Genomic DNA, 23,353 nt, shown 5'->3' with positions numbered 1-23,353 from the left:
ATGAAGTTTATATATTTATTTTGTTTTTTACTAATACCAGATATAATAAAATTTTCTTTTTTATTTCGATTAATGAACACAGTCTGCATTCCTGGGAAACAAACATCGGAGTAAGCAAAAGCCTCTCAACGGTTTCTTCGGGTGGCTGAGGCTGAACCTGTGTTTTCAGAGAGTCTTCGTAGAATTACATCATCAACTTCATCTGGGTAAGAGCATATAATCTCCATCTGCATTTTCCTCAGTCCAACAGCAAACCCCAGGGCTTCATTCATGGCGATTCGGGATACCGCCAAGGCCTCCAGAAGCTCCTGATTGCAGAGGTAGTAAGAGCCTACCTGGCTGAGAACACGATCGTGCCTTTCTTGGAACCTCATTGCTCTCTCTTCAGCGTGTTCCAGGGCCTCGCTAATGATCCTCAGTTTCTCTGCTGTGATCTGTTGACTCTGCCATTTTTTCAGGTTTGGCAAACAGAGGGAGACCGACATGGAGAAGCCAATCAAGACGTAAAAGATGGGGCCAAAATCCATTGATTTAGGCGAGAAAAGGATGAACAGGAAGAAGAAGAAGCAAATGGCAAAGGGCTTTTGATTCTTTGCTTTTGAATAAGTACTTAAGAGTAGCCTTTTCCTCTTTCTAGTAACCTCACGTTCGGGGTTGCTTGAGGAAAAGGCAATACGGGGTTCTAACAGCACACTACTATTGTGCCTTACCCAAGGTCCATGGACAAAGTTCCGCATCCAAAAGATGCGGCATCGCACTGAACTGTGGTCTGCACCTGAACAAGAATCTATAACGTCTAGTGATAAGAGACACAATTTGTTGTACTTGACATTGATGCATTTCTTTTCTGAGTTTTGGTTCAAATCCATGAGCAAAGAGGATGAAGGATGAAGGATGATTACTTAGCAGTTGAAAATTCTTCCCTTAAGATTTCATCACAGTATCTATACCAGGCAATATCCCCGCCAAATGATTTCAAAGTTAATTTAATTTATTATCTATTCTACCAATACCAGTCGATCGCACTCCGCACTTCCAAATTTAGATAACTGACAGAAGGAAGAAGAATAATGAAATTGTGGTTTTAATACATAAACAGCATGGCAAAATGGGTCTAACTTATCGTTTCTGTATTAAGAGTTTTGCTGCTAACCTTCCACGAGCCGTTTTCATGTTGGGTTGATGTTTTCTTGATTTTCTTTTCCTAGGCTTTCTTTGGGATCGCCTCCTTTCTAAGCGCTGGCGACGAATCTCAGGATCAGCCCAGCCTTTTCCCCATTCTGAGAAAGTGGAATAAGATTTGGGGTTTCTCGTTGAGAGCAGCATATCTGCTTGGGGATAAACATCGAATGTTTGCTCTGTTGTGGATTGCAAGAACTCCAGTCCCAGTTTTGTTGGCTTTGGAAATTTTATCTGGACATGGATCTACACAGGATAGCGCAGTTAGAATATGATACGGAAATCACCTGAAAATAATTCACATAAAAATTCCTCATCATCTAAAATGGAATATCAATTCTTGAGTATACCCTGTCCTCTCCCTCTCTGATGTACCCTTTATCTTCCATGATTCGAGCAAGACCTCGCCACCATAACAGATCAGTTGCTGCAAATTTTTGAAACTGTGCATGCAACCATCATAAAGAAAAGCATCAAACAACTGAAATGAGAGAATAAAAGAAGAGCTGTTTATCAGCCTGTACTGATTCAAGTACATTTCATATACACTGAATCGAGATCAGTAACTTAACAGATAAAAAAAAAAAACCAACAAAGCAGATGAGCATGTGGATACACCATAAAAACACCGTTATGATCATTCACCCACTTTCATATGCAGCGAGAAGGGGAGATGAGAGAGAAGCTAAATTCAGAAACTACCTGTTCTCTTATTCTACTGACAAGCATCCTGAGATTTGGTTTATCCATGAATCTCTGCTGTTCAACATCACCATATATCACACCATCATACAAATCATCCACAAAACTGCTCTTCCCCTGAAATACAACATATACCTATAATTTAAACACAAGAAGAAAACCAAATCCCCATGTCTAGAACATAAAATATGCCCATAGATTATTTGGAGTTTTGACAATCCACAAGGGTAATTAACTTACAGCTACAGTGGTTCAAAATCTTATAGCATTCTTCTTCCTCCATTTTTCAGTTTACTTTTTCTTGATTTTATTTACATTGAAAACATTTATATGAGCAGTGAAAGAGAAAAAAGAGTTATCAGTTATCAATTATTGATGAGATTAAGAATATGGTCTAAAATATTAAATGATTCTTGAGATGGTGAAAATGAGTAAAATTCAGAGTTCTCCATAAGTACTAATACAAATATTCATGGTGGCAAGTAAATTTGCAAAAATGGTGAAAATAAGTAAAATTCAGAGTTCTCCACAAGCACTAATACAAATATTCACGGTAGCAAGTAAATTTGCAAAAATTGAAGAGTGTAGGACACAAAAAATAAAAATAAAATAACTGAAAAAAAAATTTGAAAAATCTGTAATGCTCACATAATGAGCAGCAATCACGTGCATAAAAGTATCTGCCTCATCTTTCAAATTCTGCTTTTCAGGAGGTCCATTAACACACACATCACACCTGCATATGAGGCAGTCCTATCAGGATAGCTTTCAAAAACAAAAAACATGTTAGATATGCTTAACTTACATAAGAAATGCTGAAGAGCAAAAACTCATTATTCACATTATGTATGACAATAAATTGGCATGTGCTCATAAGATCTAAACATTAAACTATTCATGAAATGTTTAAGTCTACAATTAGAACAGGATTAGTAACATGGCCTCTGGCAAAATACGAGACAAATATGGCTTTTACACTCTAGGAGATTCATATTTGAGATAATAGCTTCTATTACAACAGCCATATAGAAGAGATCCTCAAATGAAAAGAAGACATACATACAAGATACAACTTTGATGACAAAAATCCTCCCCAAAGTACTCCACAAGTGTTTTGGCTCGACAACATGTAGTATTCATTCCATATCTGTAAGAAATCAAAGTAAATATAGAATGGATGTCAAAAGGAGAGAGAGAAAGTTTGCAGAAAATGTATTTAAGACAAACCTGAAGCAATCAGATAACATCTTATATGCTTGTTTTGTCTGATCTTCACTTCTTTGACTTGGCAAAAGAGTTGGTACTCTTGAAAGGTTAGCATATAGAACTGCTTGACAAAAATAGAACATATTTAATAATAATTAATATTATTAATAGCATCATCAATTTTAATTTCAATTTAGTTCAATTAAAATGAATAGTGGACTATCTCTATCCAATTATTTCGAGTTTATGACCTGGATGTGAATCCTTCTTTGTGAAACAAATATAACTATGGGCTAGAAAGGGATATTGAGATGTCATTTCTCGACAAAATATCATTTGGATATATCAATAGTTGTATCTGACTATAAAAAATTTTGTCATATAAGTTTTTCCATTCCATCAAAATAATGTCTTTTCTGTAAATTGTAAATGAACTCACTGCAATCTGCTAATTTCCCGTCCCTCCCAGCTCGACCTGCTTCTTGATAATATGCTTCTAAACTCTGTAGTTACACCAACAAATAAAAGAAACTAACAAAATCAAAAAACTGAAATTAATTTACCAAGAAAGAGATAAATGATGCACACAATAGACATAATAGACAAAAGGTAAAATAGACCTGTGGCCAACCATAATGGATGATTCTTCGGACATTTAACTTATCAATCCCCATTCCAAAAGCAATTGTTGCAACAACAACCTGGAGGGTTGAGAAAAGAATACTCAAGCCACAAACATTTGATATTACATTCATATATATATTATATGCACAATAATGGAGTATGAGGAGATGGCCAGCTGTTTATCCATGAGGAATGAAAGAGGAAAGGAGAAGAAGGACGAGGAGGAGGATTTCCATGAAAAAATCAAGAATGCGAGAATTAGACCATCCACATCCTTGATTTGATAGATTTGATTCTGAATTCAAGTTAATTTGTATTATCAAAATTTGAGCCACACATTAGTCCCACAAGATGTATCCGCATGATTTATCTGGATAATCCAAGTAGGTTGACAGAAGTAGCTACCCGCAAAATTGATTTGTTATTTTTGTAAAGACAAGACTCAATAATAACAGTACAATGTCCAAGGCAGTGAAGAGCAAAAATGAATTAAGAAGGTGAAAAGAAAAATATATATGCCAAATGTTCTCTACACCAGGTTAATTTTGAGGAAAATTCTCTAAAATTTGATTTGTAATCTGAAAAAAGCCAAACAGAGGATACTCCAAAATGACAATCTGGTTAACTTCCACAGAAAATATACAAGGCATACACAAGACAGCCTATGATTATCTTTTCCATTATCTACTTGAGAAGCTTTATCATCCATACCTGTAAAGCATTATCATGGAATTCCTTGTGAACACGCCTTAGATGTGATTTCGGCAACTGGGGAAAATAAGTACCAATATATTAGCTGTGTACCAACCAGAAATGAGTTTAAACAGTAGCGGAGAGCCAGCAAAATAGCAAAGACTCAGTGAGCCTGACATAAGCAACAACAATGAAATGTTGGGAAAAGTTAATGACCAAGAGAGTAGAGTAGAACAATTAAAAATTATAATTAGCATGCAGAGTTTAAAGTGCACATATAAATTGAAATTGTATTTGACCTCACCCAATCAATTTTCTGCAGTTAACTACAATGGCAAACCTAAAAAAACTTTTAACTTTGGTCTCTGAAAAAAAATGAGGTTCGTAAATTTGGAAACAATAACTAAGTCAAAGGAAGAGGAAGGGTTGGAGTAATAGAGCAAGAGTTCAAGAGCACAAGTGAAATAAACTCAAGGATAATAATTACTCTATATTAATCTGGAGTATTTCGTGTGCTTTATAGTAGAATATATACCTTTGCATTGTAAGCAGCAGCCTTTACACCACACCGACAAAGATATTTTGCTATGTTTAATGTTTCTTTTCTAGTAGGAACATATATGATAGTTGGTCCTTGTTCTAAAGGCCCCTTCAAAAGCGTCAATCTTTCATCCAGTTTCATTGATGGATCCAATGTCTCAGATGAGCCAAATGTATGTTCAGTAGGAGGTTGTCCAGAGAATTCACCACAGGAAACTGCAAGAATGGAAAGAGCAGGGACGAATCAGCATATGGAAGAAATAATCATCCAATATGCAAGTTAATTCAAGCTTGGTGATGAAAAAAAATTTATTTCAGCATCATTCATGAATTCCTATCAAACTTTACATTACACGCGATACATTGTGTAAATTTAAAAAGAAATATTGAAGAAGTAATAGTACCATCCCAGTCATCTACACTCTGAAAGAGGTCAACCTCATTTTCCAGATATTCGACTGACATCTGTCTCTGCTTTGAAGCAGCTGAGCCATTTTCCTGCGATGAATTTGCTTCATCATCATTTTCCCCAAAGTAGCCATCACCATTGTTTTCCACATCACTTGGAGACATTCTATCTGCCTCAGATAAGCTCCTATCAGCAGAGCTGGTGGAGTCATCAGATGCATCATCCAACTCTTGAGAGAAGATTTTTTGTTTCTTCTTACCAACCTTGCTCTTTGTGTACACATCCATCAACTCAGAGAAATCCTTCTCATAAGAAGATGGAGATGATGTTCTACTATGTTTTACCTAAAAATAGCAGCAAATGAATTGCAAATATTGTTATCGTAACAAATAAGGAAGTTACCATAAGACATAGTAAAAAACAGAGAAATGTGTAAATATATGATCCTTGACCCAATGAAAGAGTTCTACTAAAAAGGACTTGAAGACAATCCTTATAAGGACTCCTTGGTGTGTTTGAATTACAAAACAACTAAAAATGCATGATATCCCAGGAACAATATTCAGAAACAGAGAACAACTTACTGAAAACCTTAAATTTGATCGGAAAAATGAAGTGAGCACAATTTTTGTTTCCTTTGACATGCACAGTGAATGAAGGATATCTTCTCGGACACAAATTGTTGCAGTAGCAGTCAATGCCATTATTGGTATATCAAATTCTAAAAATTTTAAGCTGCAAGCACTGAAGTTCTCTCGCAAGACAGATAATCGCCTGAAACATGTGGAAACATCTCTCAAAATATACTGATAATTCTAATTAATGACGTAAGAAATAGGTTTTGGAGCCCAATACAGAATTTGTAGGCATAACAACACAATTAACAGTAAATTGGATAGATAAGGGCATGACTTTTAGACTTCGATTGACAGGTGGAGGACTAGTAACTTGTGCCATCAAGAAAACATATCAAGCCATATACAGAAAGAAATTAAAAGAACAATAGGCATGGAACTTATTTTGTAGGGTAGCATATTTTCTAAATTGGATCCACTATATCACTCTCACTTCCCTGCATGTTGCACCAATTGCACAATTGCAATATTGATGGTTACTTGAGGTTATATTTAAGGACAGATAAAATTGTGATAATAAGCGTTTACTGCAAATAATCCAACTTTCATGGTAGTGATATAGACAACAGAACCTTTTTTTTTTTTTGTCGATAGGTAAAAAAGAGCTTGTATTAGAAACATCTAGAAGCGGTGAAAACAGTACACATGAAGTATACAATCAAATGCTCGAGAAACTAGGCAAAAAGAAGACAATTAACCTTTCCCCTTACTTAACAACAGCCACTCAATAAAGTAAATCATAGACAAGGTATGATCCTCTAAATACACCCTAGCCCAATTCACAAAAGTATACAAAAAAGAATATTTGATATAGACAACAGAACTAAATGATGCTTTAATTGTCAAAGAGGAAGGAAAACCATCAAATGGGCTAGAAGAGAGAAAGATACCTATAGTCGGGTCGAAAATCATGGCCCCACTTAGAAACACAATGAACTTCATCAATTGCAAATAGTGCAATTCCGCGATTTTCTGCAAGCCTCTGAAGTGGTTTTATTAGTCTGCAGAATAAGAGAATGCACTTGCTGTCAACATACTTCTTTGAAACATAGGACTCACGGTATCACAAATCTCTTACCTTAATACTGTCTCTGGGCAAACATAAATTATCTCATACATGCCACTCATTGCTTTTTGCTCCACACTGCTGTCAGGTTGTCCAGACCCCAGAAAGCAAGCTGACACCCCATGTTTTGCAAGCTTTAAGCACTGATCGTGCATTAAACTTATCAAGGGTGAAATTACTACCACAACCTTTCCTGTCAGAAGTGCTGGGATTTGAAAACAGAGAGATTTTCCTACAGAAAGGCAAAATGATCTGAAATTTCAACAAGTCCATAGCCAATTAATGCACTTAATTAAATACACACGAAACAGACATTAAGAAAGATTAGTTTACCAGATCCTGTTGCAGCAAGAACAAGACAGTCTTGGTGAGCTAACCAAGCAGACAGGGCTTCCTTCTGGAAACTCTTCAAGGACAAAATCCCAAAATGCTTGTGCAAGAGACTATTGACTCTTTGCACCCAATCCTTTCCAATCTCCAGCTCTTGTTGGCAACAAACTGGCAGTGCAGACAACTCTGAGGCAGCTTTCAGATTACAACCCTCACCAGAAAATGACAACACCTGTTCTTCCAGATGACCAGGCAACATCTCTGACCCATAGGGTGATACTGCATTATATACAGAATTAGTTCTGATCCGTTTGGATCTACCTACTGGTTGGAGATGTTCTGTTATGCTAGACTGACGCATTTGATCCAGAGAGTGCGAGGAGATCAAAGCTGTTTTGTCCAGAGCTTTTCCAGTGCTGGTAGGACATTTAGAATTACTTGATGCCCCCCTACTGGATCTATGAGGACCATTCAAAATAAACTCAATAGCATCATCTAATGATGGACCAACAACTTCTATAGCTTCTGTAACAGCTGAAAACTCAAATCCCATTTCAATCAGCTCTGCAATGACTTGGTCAGAGTGTACATTGTTGCCATCCATAATGTGAAAACACTTTCCAAGAAGAAAAAGACACATGTTAAGAACAAGGATTATGTTGACCCAATTGGCTTACTGCATGCACCAATCAAAGTAAATGGGCAAAATATATTAAACAATCAGTATTCATTTATTATAATGACAGAAAGAGTCGTAACTCAAATAGAATGTAGTCCTAACAAAATTATATGAAGAAAGTGGTGTGTCAAGTTGGGAGCTGTTGTGAAAGTTTCACATTCCACTTGGTTATGAGAAAATATGGGAAAGAGAATAAATGCAGACCTCAAGCATTTTCATTTTCAGAACCTAGGAAAACACAAATCCTCCACACAGTTAAACCTAGTACACCTATTTGGCTTGACTTAGATGTGTATTTTCTTTTCTTCTTCTTCTTCTTCCTTATTTTATTTTTTTGTTTTGAGACTAAAACAACATGAAGCAAAGAATTCCAAATTTTCTTTCCATTATTTTTCTTCAGTCATCTCAACAACCAAACAAAGTTCATCAAAACCTATTTGAACAGAAATAATGAAGCTAGGTGATGGAAAAAGGGATGATGATGAATGAGGGTTTATTGAGTTATTCAAAAGCAGCAGAGTACTATGGTCATTCCACAAGTGAATCGTCCTAGTTCCAACTTCCCATATTACCCATTAGGCTGAAAAAAATAAAGAGAGGAAGTAAAACATGTTACTCAAATTAAACATGCTCTTCCCCAAAGAAGGGTCATAACATATAATCAGGCAAAAATAATTTCAAGATTTTTTTGTTTTTTTATTTTTGCATTTTTTTTAATGGTTAATATAAACACATTTGTATATTGAACACAGAAATATATCCACTAGTAACCATCTTGAATCCAGATTAATACAAGCCAAATTATTATCTACAATTGCACTACCTTCTGTTTGGCTTGTGAGAAAACTATGGACAATATTTTAAAATTTTCAGTCTCAGTTTCTGGGTTTCTGAAAAATGAAAAACTCACCTCAACCAAGTTTAATAGTGACAAGTGCGGTTGAATGGAGGTTTTATTTTCCTCAGATTCAGGTAATAACGAATCTAAAATTCAAAACACTAATATCTTCTATTTTCCCCCAATTTGAATCTTGAGATAACTGAAACTTTAGGTTTTCCAATACCAAAAGCCCCTTCCCACCAAAAAGTATATAAATAAAATAAATATAAGTATAAATATAAATATATATATACAAACACAAATAAATCAGTTCAACTATACCAGACAACTGCATTAGGTCATTTGAGTGGAACATCGAGATTTCTCAAATTCAAAATAGAGAATTATATTCAAATTTTCAATTCCTTTTCCTTTCCCGGATTTCCTCAGCAATCAAACGGAAGATTAACCGGAAAAACGACAACATTTTAATAAAACAAGACTATTTTACAAGTTAAATCAACAAATAGGGAAATAAGAACGACAAATTTTAAACAAAAATAAGTTGCGAGCATTACTCAATCAATTGAAACTAAAAAATAGATGAAAAATTATCGCGGAAATTGAAGATTCAATAAATCTGGTAATGTGACTATGGTGTCTCACCTGTGTAGAGAGATTGGCGATTAAGGATGAACTGGAAACCCTAGAACTGCAGAGCTGAGAATCGGAGGGGTAAAGATGGAAATATCGCCAACGCGCGAAACTTTAAACGAAGTGTATGGTTGAAGCCGTGAAGGGGAGACTTCGACATTCAGCGGCGGAAAATAAAACGACGTCGTTTAATAGGAAAAAACCATGAAGCATGCTTGTACTGCATCGAGGCAGGCAAATTAGTTAGAAGTAACCCAACCCGACCTTTTTTTTAAAAAAAAAAAGTCAACTTAATTTAACTTAAAATTGGAATTGTGGTGTAAGGCAAAACTTAATACTTATTATTTAAAGATTTAAATTGATTTTAAGTTAAATTATATTTAGGTTATTAACTTAAAATTTATTATTTAATCATTACTTTAAGTATTAAAGTTGTTTTATAAATTTAATTTAAAACTTATTTTAAATTATCAAATTGACATATTTATTCTTATAAATTATAATTAGGACAAAAGAGTTTTGGTAAAAGGAGATTGTGGAGATAATTAGGATAAAAAGGTAAAATATAAATATAAATTTAAAAATATTTAAAATTATTTTTTACTTTAAGTTGTATAATTAAATTATTTTATTAAACACAATTAATTTATTTAATGACATAAATTAAGATATTATGACATTTTAAATTATTAAATTGGTTTACCAAACACTAAGTCGTCTTAAATTAGGGTTTCAACAATCCAATATTTGGTACAAAAAAAAAGTGTTAATATTCCTTTTGTTTGTAATAAGATATTTTTATTATTTTAAATAATGTAAGAAATTTTAAAGAGTTGATGATGAATGAATTCTTTTTAAAATTATAATTTGTTTAAAACTATTCTTAAAAATATTTTTCATTTTTTTATAGTATAAAAACATTTTTTAACTTTATTTATTTTTTTTTTAACACAAACAGCATTGTGAGAATTTGTTTTGAAAATAGATTATTTTTTAGAACTAATTTGAGATATTTTTAGCTTTTTTTAGATTATTTTAAACCATAATTGAAATATGAAAAATATTTTAAAACATTTAAAATTATACATAATTATGGAGACAACTAGCTTTCTCTAATGTAGATATTGTTGTGCTCTACATGTCTACATGTCTATATGTCTAATGCATATAGTGTTGGAAAATTTTTCTCTATTTGAATTCGGCTATCAAAATCATCCCTCATGCAAATATTACGATTTCATTCGTTGTAGGGTCAAGACTAAGGCTTACTTAATATCACTCATTTTGAACCCAATGAGTACTCATGACTTTAAAGCACGTTTTTATGGCTAAGAAGACTCCACGGATGTGAAATATTATGTTAGTGTCTTCAAAAATGATTTTTTTTAAATTACTTTTGCTATAAATAAAAAATTCGTGCGGATTGAATTATTGATTATGAATACAAAATTTTTGTTTGGAATATGTATGTCATGTTCCATTATAATAAAACATGAGATAATATATCTTATTCATATTTAGTTGAGAACAGATCAAATAAATCATCATGTCACTAAACACCTCCCAAAATAAGTGATCAGATAATTTATGCAATCTTTTTTTTATTTTTTTCTTATATATCCATTTACATTAGATATGATAATCATAAATCGAGATATATGGCATAGATCTTAAATTTATTTATCTCATATTTTCTCTTATTTTTTAAATTTTGTTTATAAATTACTCATTTTTCAAATTTTGATTAAAAAGCTAAATTTTAGTTATAAAAAATAGGAAATAATCAAGAAAAATGTGTATAATATGACCTAAAATAATGCTAATATAATAATTAAATATATAAAATGTTTTTATATATTTAACAACATATTATAAAATTTTCATTTATAAATTTTAAGTATTTTAACCACATTTATTATTAAAGAAGGAATTAAAAATTATTTAATGGCTTATAAATTATAGAATAATTTTCAAACAAATATTAAACATGAGAGAAATTTCTTATTTTTTAATAGAAAATATTGGAATATAATATATTTTTTATTTTAAACTAATATGGAACATTTACTTTACTTTGTTTTTCATTTTGCTTTAGAATTTTTGATTCATTTTATTGACTAAGTAAATGTATATTATAAAACTTACCTTTTATGATATTGGTTTAAAAATGTTTTAAATATTTAGTTAAATAAATGCTATTAATAATACTTGTATTTATATAATTGATTAATAAAAGATTTAGTGAAATAGATCTTAAATTTATATATATATATATTTAAAGTCATTAAGTCAATCAATCCAATTAATATGAAATTATATTTATTATTAACCAAAACCATGCACACACAAGCAGAAAATTACGAAAAAATATGAGATTTTAATGTGATTTGTTAATCAATATGATCCTTATGTCCACATAGTATACTAACACTCAACAATACATTAATCAAAGAAAGAATTAGTACAATGATGAAGCTTCTAAAAAAATACATTTCACCATCTCAAAACAAAACTTAAAACATAAAGGATTAAATATATAATAGGGACAAACTCGTCATTCATCATATTAACAAAATAATTTTTAGAAAGTGTTGCTCCCTTCAACCCCCGAGCTAACCAAATAACTCGATCCTACGAACTCAACAGGGAGTTAGACCCTAGACATCTCAAGCGAAGCATAATAAAATTAATTTAAACTTTACAATTCAATATTAATCAACATTAATCGAATTTAATTTTAATTCAAGTTTTAAAAAATAGGTTTAAGTTAGATACTTTGAACATTAAATGGGGTTACGATCAAGGTTAGAGTTAGGTTTAGAATAAATAAAGATCAATTCAAATATGATCAAGTGTTAAAATTTATAGCTATATTTTTGGATGTTATATACTTATATATTTATTAAACAAAATAAAAAGTTTAAAATTATGACTAATTACCTATAATATTTATATTTTTACTCATAATAGACCAATAGTAAATTGACTTTTATTGCATTCAATTAGGGATTACAATGGAACAAGTTTAGGATGGGTTACTCTCATCCCAACCCTTCTCATTTATTTATATCTATTCTCATCCTTATAATAATAATAATAATAATAAAATTAAATGGAGCGGGTGGGGTGAGCATAAGAAATTCTCATACTCGTCTCGTGTTTAAAAATTTTCAACACTTTTCATTTTTTTCAATTTTTTATTTTTAAAATTTTAAAATTTATTAAAAGGAAATATAATATATAAATAAAAAATATTTTTATTTTTATGAAAATTAATATTTTAATTATGTTTAAGGTTGAAAAATGAAAAAAAAATGAAATTAATTTTTTATTTAAAATTAATATAATCCAAATTCATATATCATGTATAAAATAATTTATCACATGCCTATAAATAAATGACAACTTTCTTCATCTAGCAACCTTTTCATCAATATGGCTTCTTTCCGGACATGTGACTATTAGATCATCCTTAAAAAAAATGAAGCTTCAAGGGTAATTGAAGTTTATTTTTTCAGCTAAAACTTAATTGGTAATTGAAATTTTAGATTGAAAAAAAATATTAGTAATTGACAATTGAGACTTTATTTTTTAATTGAACCTAGTTGATAATAAAGACTTCTAACAACTCACTTTTACCCTATTAATACTTAATGCTTATTAAATTAATTTCTATTTATATTTAAGTATTAAAGCAGAAGAAGATAAATTTTCTATTTATTGACATGAAAAAGGAAAAAGCGAGCCCTCAAAAGATATATATATATATATATATATATATATATATATATATAAAGGAACAAATCAAACTGTCCTATTGTCTACAACTCATCAGTGGGTTCTTCTTCACCATCAGAACTGGAAGAAGCCCCACCACTCCTCATAAACCTGCTTTATAACTGGATTACATACTGCCTCAACTCCTCTCAATTTCTCATTATATTCATCTTTGTCTGCGTTTTGGTTATCGTCCAGCCAGTCCAGCGCCTCCTTCAATGCGGCCTCAATCTTCTCCTTGTCCTCTGAATCAATCTTGTCTGCAAGCTTGTCTCTGTCGTTGATGGTGGCCCTCATGCTGTATAAGTATGTTTCCAGTTTGTTTCTGGCGTCAATCCTCTCCTTCACCTGCCTATCCTCTTCTGCAAACTCCTCTGCCTCCTTTACCATCCTGTCAATCTCTTCCTGGCTGAGCCGCCCCTTGTCGTTGGTGATGGTAATGGACTGTGACTTCTTGGCCGCCTTGTCCTCCGCCCGGACGTGTAGTATGCCATTGGCGTCCACCTCGAAGGTGACCTCGATCTGGGGCACTCCCCTGCAGAAAAAAAAAAAGATCACTGAGGAACTGATCTTGAGTACACCAAGAGATAAAGCTACATAACCTGGGATCTGGCTCCTGATCTTACCTTGGAGCAGGTGGAATTCCAGAGAGCTCGAACCTCCCCAGCTCACGACAGTCTTTTGTCAAGCTTCTTTCACCTTCATAGACCTGAAGATCACCCGGAATATATGAAAGGAATGTTGTTTTCTGTATGATCAACAAGAAGGGAAAGCTAAAAATCTATAGAAATTAATGTATGGTATGTACCTTGATTGATACTGTGGGTTGCTGATCCTGGTAGGTAGTGAAAATCTGAGATTTCTTGGTGGGGATAACGGTGTTCCTGGGAATCAGTTTTGTCATCACCCCACCAACTGTTTCGATTCCCAGACTGAGGGGAGCAACATCTAGCAGAAGTATGCCTGCAAAAACAGATTGATTGATAGATTACTCTCCTGTGAGTGATCAAATCTATGAGAAATGACCCCAATTGTAGTGGAAATGAGAACTGAATCAATACCTCCAGTTTCTTCCCCTCCTTCACCGCTCAGAATTCCTCCCTGGACTGCAGCCCCATAGGCTACAGCCTCATCTGGGTTGACTCCCTTACATGGCTCTTTTCCATCAAACATTTCCTTCAACATCTGTTGGATCTTGGGAATGCGAGTACTCCCTCCAACAAGCACAATTTCATTGATATCGGTCTTTTTCAGGCCAGCATCCTCCAAAGCCTTCTTCACAGGCCCCATTGTCTTCTTAAACAAGTCCATATTCAGCTCTTCGAACCTTGCCCTTGTTAATGGCTCTGAGAAGTCGATACCATCAAAAAGGGACTCAATCTCAACCCGAACTTGATGCTGGCTGCTCAGTGCTCGCTTCGCCCTCTCACATTCCCTACGGAGCTTTCCAAGGGCCTTGTTATCTTTGCTGATATCTTTGTCGTATTTCTTCTTAATCAGCTTAATGAAATAGTCCATCACTCTGTGATCAAAGTCTTCTCCTCCCAAGTGGGTGTCCCCACTGGTAGCAAGAACCTCGAAAACACCATTATCAATAGCCAAGATGCTAACATCAAACGTACCACCACCAAGATCATAGACCAGAATATTCTTCTCTGCTTTCTTGTCTAGCCCATAAGCAATAGCTGCAGCGGTCGGTTCGTTTATTATCCGAGCCACATTGAGCCCAGCGATGATGCCTGCATCCTTGGTTGCCTGCCTCTGTGCATCATTGAAATAAGCTTCAAGCAACAAAAAGAAAACCCATTAGACCCAAGATTCACACTGCAACAACCCGCTTCCCAACCATATAGATATTGCTCACTCAAAGCCCAATGAGTTCTAACAGTTGTAAAACACACCTACATGGTTCAAAAAAGCTTATATACCAAGCCCAATAGGTTCACAACTTTAAAACCCATACGATTAGAAAGAGTTTATGCATATACATGGGAAGAATTTCTTTTTACTCCTATCTGATCTAGGATATCACATGCACAAAACCCACTCCCCAACTGTGTAGATGTTGTCCGAGCCCAATGGCCTTTTACACCTTTAAAACACGTTTACGTGATTGACATGATCTTATACTTATATAGTGTCGCTCATAGCTCAATGGACTCTTATGACTTTAAAATATATCTACATCATTCAGAAAAGTCTATATATACATAGGATAAGAAACTTTTTTCTCTGCCTAAGAAACAAGACCTGTAATGTAAAAGAAATTCTACCTGGAACAGTGACGACAGCATCTTTGATTTTCTTTCCCAGATATGCCTCTGCTGTCTCCTTCATTTTCCCCAGTATCATAGCACTGATCTCCTCAGGGCTAAATACTTTAATCTCACCATCTCTGATCGTCACTTGTATATATGGCTTCCCTTCTTTGTTCACTACCTTATAAGGCAAGAACTTTATATCTCTCTGAACCTCCGGATCATCAAACCTTTACAGGAAAATCCAAGCAAAACCCATTACAAATCACAATCCAAAGCATCAAACCCGCGACTAATTTCAATGGAAATGAATTGAAATTCACTTACTTTCTTCCTATAAGCCGCTTAACATCAAAGATGGTGCGTTCTGGATTGAGAGCGGCTTGATTTTTCGCGGCTTCTCCAATCAAACGCTCGGTGTTAGTGAATGAAACCCATGATGGGGTGATTCTGTTGCCTTGATCGTTCGCTATAATCTCTACGTGACCGTTCCGATACACACCCACGCAAGAATAAGTAGTTCCGAGATCGATACCGATAACTGTCCCAAGCTTCTGTGAATTTTCAGCAGCTAATGCTGTTCCAAAAAGAAATTCTGCAGAATGTAAATTTATTAGACAAGGTTTCAAGGATTATCTGCAAATCAAAAGCTCAAAATTTGAAACCCCAATCAAGCAAAGTAACTCTATTAGATTTTCTCTAATGAGAAAGCTATTCAAAATCTTCTTGTACTTTGTTTTCCAATATTTTGTTAGCGAGGAAATAGAGCACATGAAAGCAAATTAAATGAGAAGCATCCGTATTCTTTCTTGAAGTAAAATAAAAGTTCACAACTCTCTGTTTGGTAGCCAGGAAAAGCAAGGGAAAAATACTAGGAGAGAGCTCATGTCAGCTGGTCAGCTTGTATGTTAAGCTCAACACAACGAATATTCCGTTTTCTTGAATCCCAAACAAAAACCCATTCAAAAACTTCCTGATCCCATTTGAATTTTAACTTCCTTTTCCCCAGATTTTGTCAGATATCGAAGGGAGCAACAGAAACCAAAACAAACTAGAAAGAAAAAAAAAGGATAGGTTCTGGACAAACAAAGACACCCGATTCATAAAACGCAACAACAAATCAAATCCCTAAACTATGCATCTATCTCTTCACCATGAAAAGTAAGCAAAAAATATAAGAAAATTTCAAATTAGGTAAGAGTAAAGAAGTTCATTTTTCTTCACCTCCAAACAATGAAAACTCTTAAACATTCCATTTTTCTCAGCAACCAAACACACCCATTAACAAGAGCTCAAAATTTTCCTTACCCAAAACAAACAGTTGCAAAATCATCACCGCCCTGTTCTTCACCGCCATAGTTCCTGTGTCTGAGAGCTTTTTCTGTGTCTTTCTATTAAGCGACCACGCCGCTGAGAGGTGTATTTATATAGTTTGTGGGTGAGTACACGCTAGAGTATTCCAAGCAATCACATTTCGCCACGTGTCCTAGCGGTTGCTCTGCTGTTTGCGCCTCTAGGTTCTCTCCACGTGAGGCAACCAATGGGAACTTGCCACGGTGGCAGAATGATTGTACTGGGTATCTCCTGAAGGTTCTTGACTCGTGTTCGAAAGGTTATTTTAGGGATTTGGAGAAAAACTGAAGGGGTGGCTGTTGGTGGCATGACATGCATGGACTCACACGACGTCGTTTCCATAAATGATTCCAGTTCAACCCACTATGTACGTATTCGTATTTAGTATTATGATATTAGAAAAATGTTTTCTACCTATAAAATTAAAGTAACACTTATATTAAAATTTTCGACCTATTAAAAATATCCAATAATAAAAATTTAATTTAAATGTCTTAAAAATTAGGAAAAAATAAGGTTTTTTTTTTTAATATTTATCAAAATATTCTCAATCAAAAATTTTTTTTTTTTGAAAAGATAACTTTATTTGAATTTTAAAAAGTAATTTCAATATTTAAATTGGCATCGTCTCTTTAAAAGATAAAAAAAAATTTCAATTGATTTTTTCTTAATTAGTTTATTTGGAAATATTTTTTTGAATTATCTAATTTTTTTAAATCCTATACATGTACTTGAAATTTTGAATTTTCAAACATACTAAGAATTTGTTGAGTTGTAATACTTGGAAATGCTTTCACGTTTGATGAATTTTTTAAAATTTTAGAAAGTCTTGTGAAGTATTCTTGTATGTAACTTAAAAATTACGTTTTTATTATATAATACATTACTAATTATCAAAACATATTTTTAATTTATATCCAAATATTAAATAATTTTTTTAAAAATGGATTCTAAGTTAGTAACTATTTTCAAAAATAATTTTAAAAAACTGTTTTTAAAAACTGTTTTATGATATTTTGTAAAAAAAAAAATTATGTTTTAAAACCCAAAATGTTTTTAATTTATTTTAAATATTTTTAAAATAAATTTTATATTTATTATTTTATTTTTAATCATATGTTTGTAAAATTATTTCTTAAAACAATCAACAAAAAATTAAGTAAAAACAATAAAAAAAATAACTAAAAGTCGTTTTCTAAAAGTGCACAAATTTCTATTTTTAAGAATAAAAATAAAAATAGTTATTTATTATCAAATATGTTTTCTTGGTTTTTTGTTTTGGATAATAAAAAATTATTTTCGAAAATAGTTACCAAGATCTATTAATTTGACAAAAAAGTTTAAGTTGTGAAGAGTAAATAAAAATAATGTTAAATTAATAAAAATTCCCACATGGAAAATACCATTATTTTTTGTAGTCAATTAATTGTAACTAAATACTATTCATGAAAATTAATAATTTTGGCATTTTTGGAGTCATATCAAAATCTTTTATCACAGTCATATTTGTATATTGCCGCACTTAGCAAGTGAAAAGTTCGGATTATTAAAAAGGCCAATTAAAGATGTTACACCTGATTGTTATTACAAATCCTTGATTCAAGAAATCCACTCTACACATTCCAAAAATTCTACACAATTTCAGAAAAAAAAGAAGTTATCACAGATCTCTGATGGTTTCTTATGAACATGCCCAGAAATCTAAAATTATTATTAAAAAAAAAAAAAAATCTATCTGAATGGGGACAGAGGATTTGGAGATCTTGGGATTTTGGCGCTTCTAAGCTCTTTACAGATATGGTCCAGCATACCCAGAAAGTCTCTGACAATCACAAAAATCCTAAGTGGATTAGCTTCATCCTTGCTCACATCTCCATGGAAATACTCTGTGATTTCTCTAACTTGTAACAGGACTCTATTTTCATCTTCCTGCAACTCCTTCAGATTCTTTTCTGCATGACCCAGAAATGATTTCATGGAACCCACAAAGTTTCTGCTTCTCTGGTCATTACCCAAGTCATTGTTTACCAGATTCTGCAGCTTTCTCTTTCCATCCGAGAGGTTTGAGACTGAGCTTGCAAGAACATCCATGTCCACTGTGGCTGTCTTCTTCACATTGCAGAGCTCAGTGCTGAGCCCTGAGACAAGGTCTAGGCCCATTCTTCTGTACCCTTCTTCTCTTTCTTCAACAGTCTTGTTCTTTGTTTTCAGATTGATCTTCCCTATGATGCTCTCTGAAGCTTTGATTCCTTCTGTCCGGATCATTTCTTGGACCACAAAGTGGAGTAAGGTGGTTTTTCCATCTGTTCCTTTCACATCAGAAAGCTTAAGAAGGGCGTCCAGCTTGAATGCTCTTGCCCCTCCTCTGATTGTCCCTACATTCATCCTGTTCCCGGTTTTCAGCACAGCTTCAAGCAGTTTCAGGAAGAGCCTGCTTGACCTCAGCTCCTTGCAGGCCTCCTGACAAACCAGAAGAATGAGATTGTTTCTGGGAAAAGAGAAAAATGGTGTACACCAGGGTGGCAGGTCTTGCGTCCAAGTCGTGTCATAATAATCGAGTTAAAAACATAAAAGTCAAATACTACCTAATTAATAGACCGGTAACATGTCCTTTAACATTTAATTCATATAATAATCAAGCTCTCATATTTAATAATTACAATTAAGTCTTGTATAAGACTATGATGGTGTTTGACACTGATGTTAGAAAAAGTTTATACCATTTTTAACCCTTGAATGGTAGAAATTTGCAAATGTTAAAAAAATTATAAGTGCTCTCTAGACTCGTTATCAAATGGGTTCTATATTATTAATGTCTTAACTAAATATATTTATGAATTAATTAACCTATCTATTTAAAAACAAATATAAGCAACGGGATTATCAAACGGTGACTTCATATCAATTCGTGTTATGTAAGTTTGATTCAAAAATTATATATTTGTTAAACAGGTTATGTAAATGGACATAAATTTTGCTCAAATCCATAAAAACCGTATTGGGTTTATGCCGTTTTGATGAATCATATCAAACTTTGTATCTTAAAAAGATAAAATTGTTGGAAGGTGATTACCTCTAACATTGAGAAGGACTTTCTGAGATGAACCACTTCATCTTCAAATGTTTCTTTGTAGAGCATGGCTTCAATCCTCAGAAAGGCAAATGGGATATCCAGCATTGCCTTAACAAACCTCTCTGCTGAGCCCAGTTCATTGATGTCTCCATTGTAGCTTGAGAGCTTAGCCTCCTCTTCATCAGTGGGCACCATCTTGGCCAATGCCTCTAGTTGTTGTAAGCACAGACCGTCCCCTGCTTGTTTGAAGATTTTCCACAATCAAATTAAGATGAATAAAACCCTTGATTCTAAAGAGGTTCGGAGGCGTTTTACCTTGTTGTAATGCATCACATACTTGTACAGCAGTGGCATTCAAGGCTTTTGAGAGTATGGTTATATTCTGTAGTCTCTTGGGCTCAAGAACATGCTTGCTTGGAGAAGGGCTCTTGCTCTTTGCCTCATCATTCTTCATTGTAGTTTGCAGATTGTACCCGAAAAGTGATTCGATCATTTTCTCATCCAGTCTGTTCCACATCCTCATATCATCATTCAAGGTCAAGCAGACAGAAATGGAACATTTGATCAAGAAAAGAGGGTGTAACTTACTCGAATGAACTCGATCTCAGCTTGTCCCACACTGTGGAACGGTTTGGCGCAGCTCTGACTTTGTCCCAGTGCAATGGCTTCAACTTTGGCAGGGGAGCTCCATCTTTTCCCAGAGGGATAAATTGAGAGAGTTGAGATGGAGGAGGCGGCGGGGTTTTGAGGGAATTACTATTTACTCTCAGAAATGGAGGCGGGCAAGGCGGCGGAGGGATGCCTCCTGGAGGTGGTGGAGGATTGGGAGGTTTATGAGATGGAGGCTGCAAGTCCCTTTGTGGGGTTTGGTTTGATCCTGAAGAAGAGTCTGAGTTCCTAGGAGACGAAAAATTTGCCAATGTATAAGAACACGAAGCTTTAGATGAAAGCCGGGTTGTGCTAAAAGAAGGAGATGGTGAAAACTGTGGAGGCCGTGGTGGTGGCGGTGGCGGTGGAGGTGGTGGTGGGAGATCTTTCTGACATGATTCTGAAGAACATGAAGCTTCCTGTTTCGGGTTTTTAGTGGAAATGGGAGGAGGAAATGACCCAATATTTGGAGCTGGGGCTGGAATGAGATCTGGGGTTGCTGGTGGAATAGGCAAGTTAGAAGAAGATGGCAGAGAAGGCTGAATCTTATACACATTTGGGGAGAAAACTTCAGCTGCATCCCTAAAACTACCAGCTGAAGCATTCGAAAGCCTCACATTGGATGAATGTGACTCACAGAAAGAGTGAAAAGATTCATCATCATCATCTGAAAAATGAGCTTCAATTGAAACATTTTTTTTCCTACAAGAAGAGCCACCCCCATTGGAATGATCATCCCCTGACTCTGCATCCCCATGGACCGACACAATTCCCTCACCCGACGCATAGCTAACATGACCAGATTCTGATTTTCTCAGTTGTCGGTGGCCCAGTCCTTCGCTCTCAAGCAATGTAGGACTAATTGAGTTCTGATTTGTTGTTGATATGTTTGGAGTTTGGGAACTTTGTTTAAGGCAAGTACCTTGTGGCTCTAAACTTGATTCTATAGAGTCAAGATAAAAGAGGTCTAGGCCAGGATTGATGCTCACCTTGCTTGCTGTTCCATTATTTGATCTGCCTCTGCTTCCTTTCTCTTTGCCGTGGATTGTGACAGTTCTTGCAGATCTCTTCCTGGGTTTTCTGAATTTTAGGCAGAACCAGATGAAACCCAGAACACAGATTACAGATGTGGCTCCAGTAGATACAAGAACTGCTACTATAATTTTTTTTACTCTACCTTTACCTCTTCTCTCTCTGTGAGCCCTGTGGGCTGGTGGGATCTGTTTGGGGTGATGGGGAGGATGGGAATGTGCATGGAGAGGCGGTGCAGGGACCGGAGCCGGTGCTTCAGCCTCATCTTCAAGGGAGGGTGATGGAGAAGGGGATGGGGAACAATTTTCAAGTTCACCATTATATCGGGTTCTTCTGGCTTTGAAGCTCTTTAGTCCAAGCAGAACTCTGAACTTTTCCAATATCAGAGGCTCCTTTTCTGCATTATCATCCTCACCAGAGACCTTTTCAATTTGTTCTTTACCATCTGTGGTGTTGTCCTCAATGAAATGCAGGCTTTTTAGGCCATCAACAGCATTGAAATAATTCTCTTCTGCATTCAATACAGCAGCAGAAGAAACAGCAGGAATCAAAATGCGGGCACTTTGGAATGAAATGAGAATGGATATGATGATGGAGATCATGTGGAGAATCTTCAACCCAGAACCCATGCTGTTCAGCCAAATCATCAAAAGATCATTCCAAATTTCGGCTTATAAATCTGGCTCCTCTTTTTTTCTTTTCCTTCATTTTCTCTAGAAAATAATGAGTTTTTGTGTGGTTGGAAATGGTAAGGATGTGTAGTGAAGAAGATCTGAGAGGAGAGAGAGCCTTTAATGCTACTCCAAGGAACCCCTGAACATGGCAGTTGTGGTTGTACTGGGCCTTCTTTACTTCTTCCGCTGAAGCATTCTTATCTCTTCTCACCCTCCATAAATTCTCCCTGCAGACACTGTTAATATCCACTCGAACTTGTCTTTTCCTTTGAAGCCTTTTTACTTACACCTTGCCTTCTGTTTTAGAGCCAACCCCACTGTATTTTTTCCTTCGCCTCATCATTTTCTTCTGTTTAGTTACAATCCCAGAGCCCCAAAACCCCAGTTTGACAAGCTTAAGGGCCATGGGATTTGCAGCTGAATCCAGATTTTAGCAGCTAAAATCTCAACAAACTATGTAAAAGTTTGTATGTGGGGTACAGCTTCTGGTTGGACTTTGCCTACCTCTAAGGAGGGTGATAGTGTAAGTTTCCTCCAACCCCCACATTATTAAAGGATGAGAGAGAGATGGACATGGTCCAACACTTAAAAATGTGGCCATCACTTTCTCATGTGATCTCCCACCGAGAAACCAAAAGCAACATTTGAGAAAGAAAAACTAGATTTTTGATGCTGAATTAGAGGCTACCATGCTACATGTTTTGTCTCTTTTCCACACACTTTGTGGCTTCATTTTCCGAGTGGTTATTGTTTGGTTTCTTTTAGGTTCACATTCCATCCACGGTTTGGTGGGGTTGTAAGTTTGATTTTCTTTGTTTTGTGTCTCACCTAACGGAGAAGGATCCACGCCAACACCATAATCTCCGTATCATTATGGACAATTGGCTTGGTTTACGTTGACCGGGTAATTCTTGCCATGAACTAGCACACTCTCTACCAAGGTGTGAGGACACATTTAATACCTATAATTTTGAATTGGAAAAAATGCTACGATTACCGAA

At 34.7% G+C, this 23,353-nt stretch overlaps 3 protein-coding genes across 5 annotated transcripts; all 3 read right to left on the bottom strand.

Moving 5' to 3' along the window:
- Positions 1-41: 41 nt before the first annotated feature.
- Positions 42-9,736, bottom strand: LOC100257897 (ATP-dependent DNA helicase Q-like SIM). 3 transcript variants are annotated; one of them, XM_010661329.3, is made up of 16 exons: positions 9,550-9,736; positions 7,388-8,060; positions 7,067-7,286; positions 6,879-6,989; positions 5,938-6,127; positions 5,349-5,697; positions 4,940-5,160; positions 4,423-4,479; positions 3,708-3,788; positions 3,527-3,590; positions 3,109-3,208; positions 2,945-3,028; positions 2,530-2,617; positions 1,882-1,998; positions 1,530-1,622; positions 42-1,425 (listed from the first exon to the last, which is right to left on the bottom strand). In XM_010661329.3, exons 2-16 carry the CDS (start codon positions 8,022-8,024, stop codon positions 1,120-1,122), a joined length of 2,718 nt encoding a protein of 905 aa, XP_010659631.1. In that variant the 5' UTR covers positions 8,025-8,060; positions 9,550-9,736; the 3' UTR covers positions 42-1,119. The 3 variants fall into 3 exon arrangements, with proteins under 3 accessions (XP_010659631.1, XP_002279606.2, XP_019080256.1); XM_002279570.5 differs by having other exon boundaries at positions 7,388-8,000; positions 9,550-9,735; XM_019224711.2 differs by lacking the exon at positions 3,708-3,788.
- A 3,622-nt stretch (positions 9,737-13,358) lies between these two features.
- On the bottom strand, positions 13,359-16,929 carry LOC100263033 (mediator of RNA polymerase II transcription subunit 37a). Its single transcript, NM_001303080.1, is given in 8 exon segments — positions 13,359-13,416; positions 13,418-13,849; positions 13,941-14,023; positions 14,123-14,277; positions 14,376-15,095; positions 15,588-15,802; positions 15,900-16,167; positions 16,881-16,929. Coding segments are annotated over 8 exon segments (1,980 nt in total).
- Positions 16,930-18,430: 1,501 nt separating this feature from the next.
- LOC100240767 (formin-like protein 11) lies at positions 18,431-22,860 on the bottom strand. The gene is made up of 4 exons (XM_002279538.5): positions 20,587-22,860; positions 20,314-20,504; positions 19,999-20,234; positions 18,431-19,385 (listed from the first exon to the last, which is right to left on the bottom strand). Exons 1-4 carry the CDS (start codon positions 22,323-22,325, stop codon positions 18,657-18,659), a joined length of 2,895 nt encoding a protein of 964 aa, XP_002279574.3. The 5' UTR covers positions 22,326-22,860; the 3' UTR covers positions 18,431-18,656.
- Positions 22,861-23,353: the final 493 nt, after the last annotated feature.

Source organism: Vitis vinifera, chromosome 14 (genome assembly GCF_030704535.1).
Source record: "Vitis vinifera cultivar Pinot Noir 40024 chromosome 14, ASM3070453v1".
Classification (NCBI taxonomy): domain Eukaryota; kingdom Viridiplantae; phylum Streptophyta; class Magnoliopsida; order Vitales; family Vitaceae; genus Vitis; species Vitis vinifera.
The sequence above is the reverse complement of the archived record's forward strand: the minus strand, read 5'-3'. Positions and strand labels throughout refer to the sequence as shown.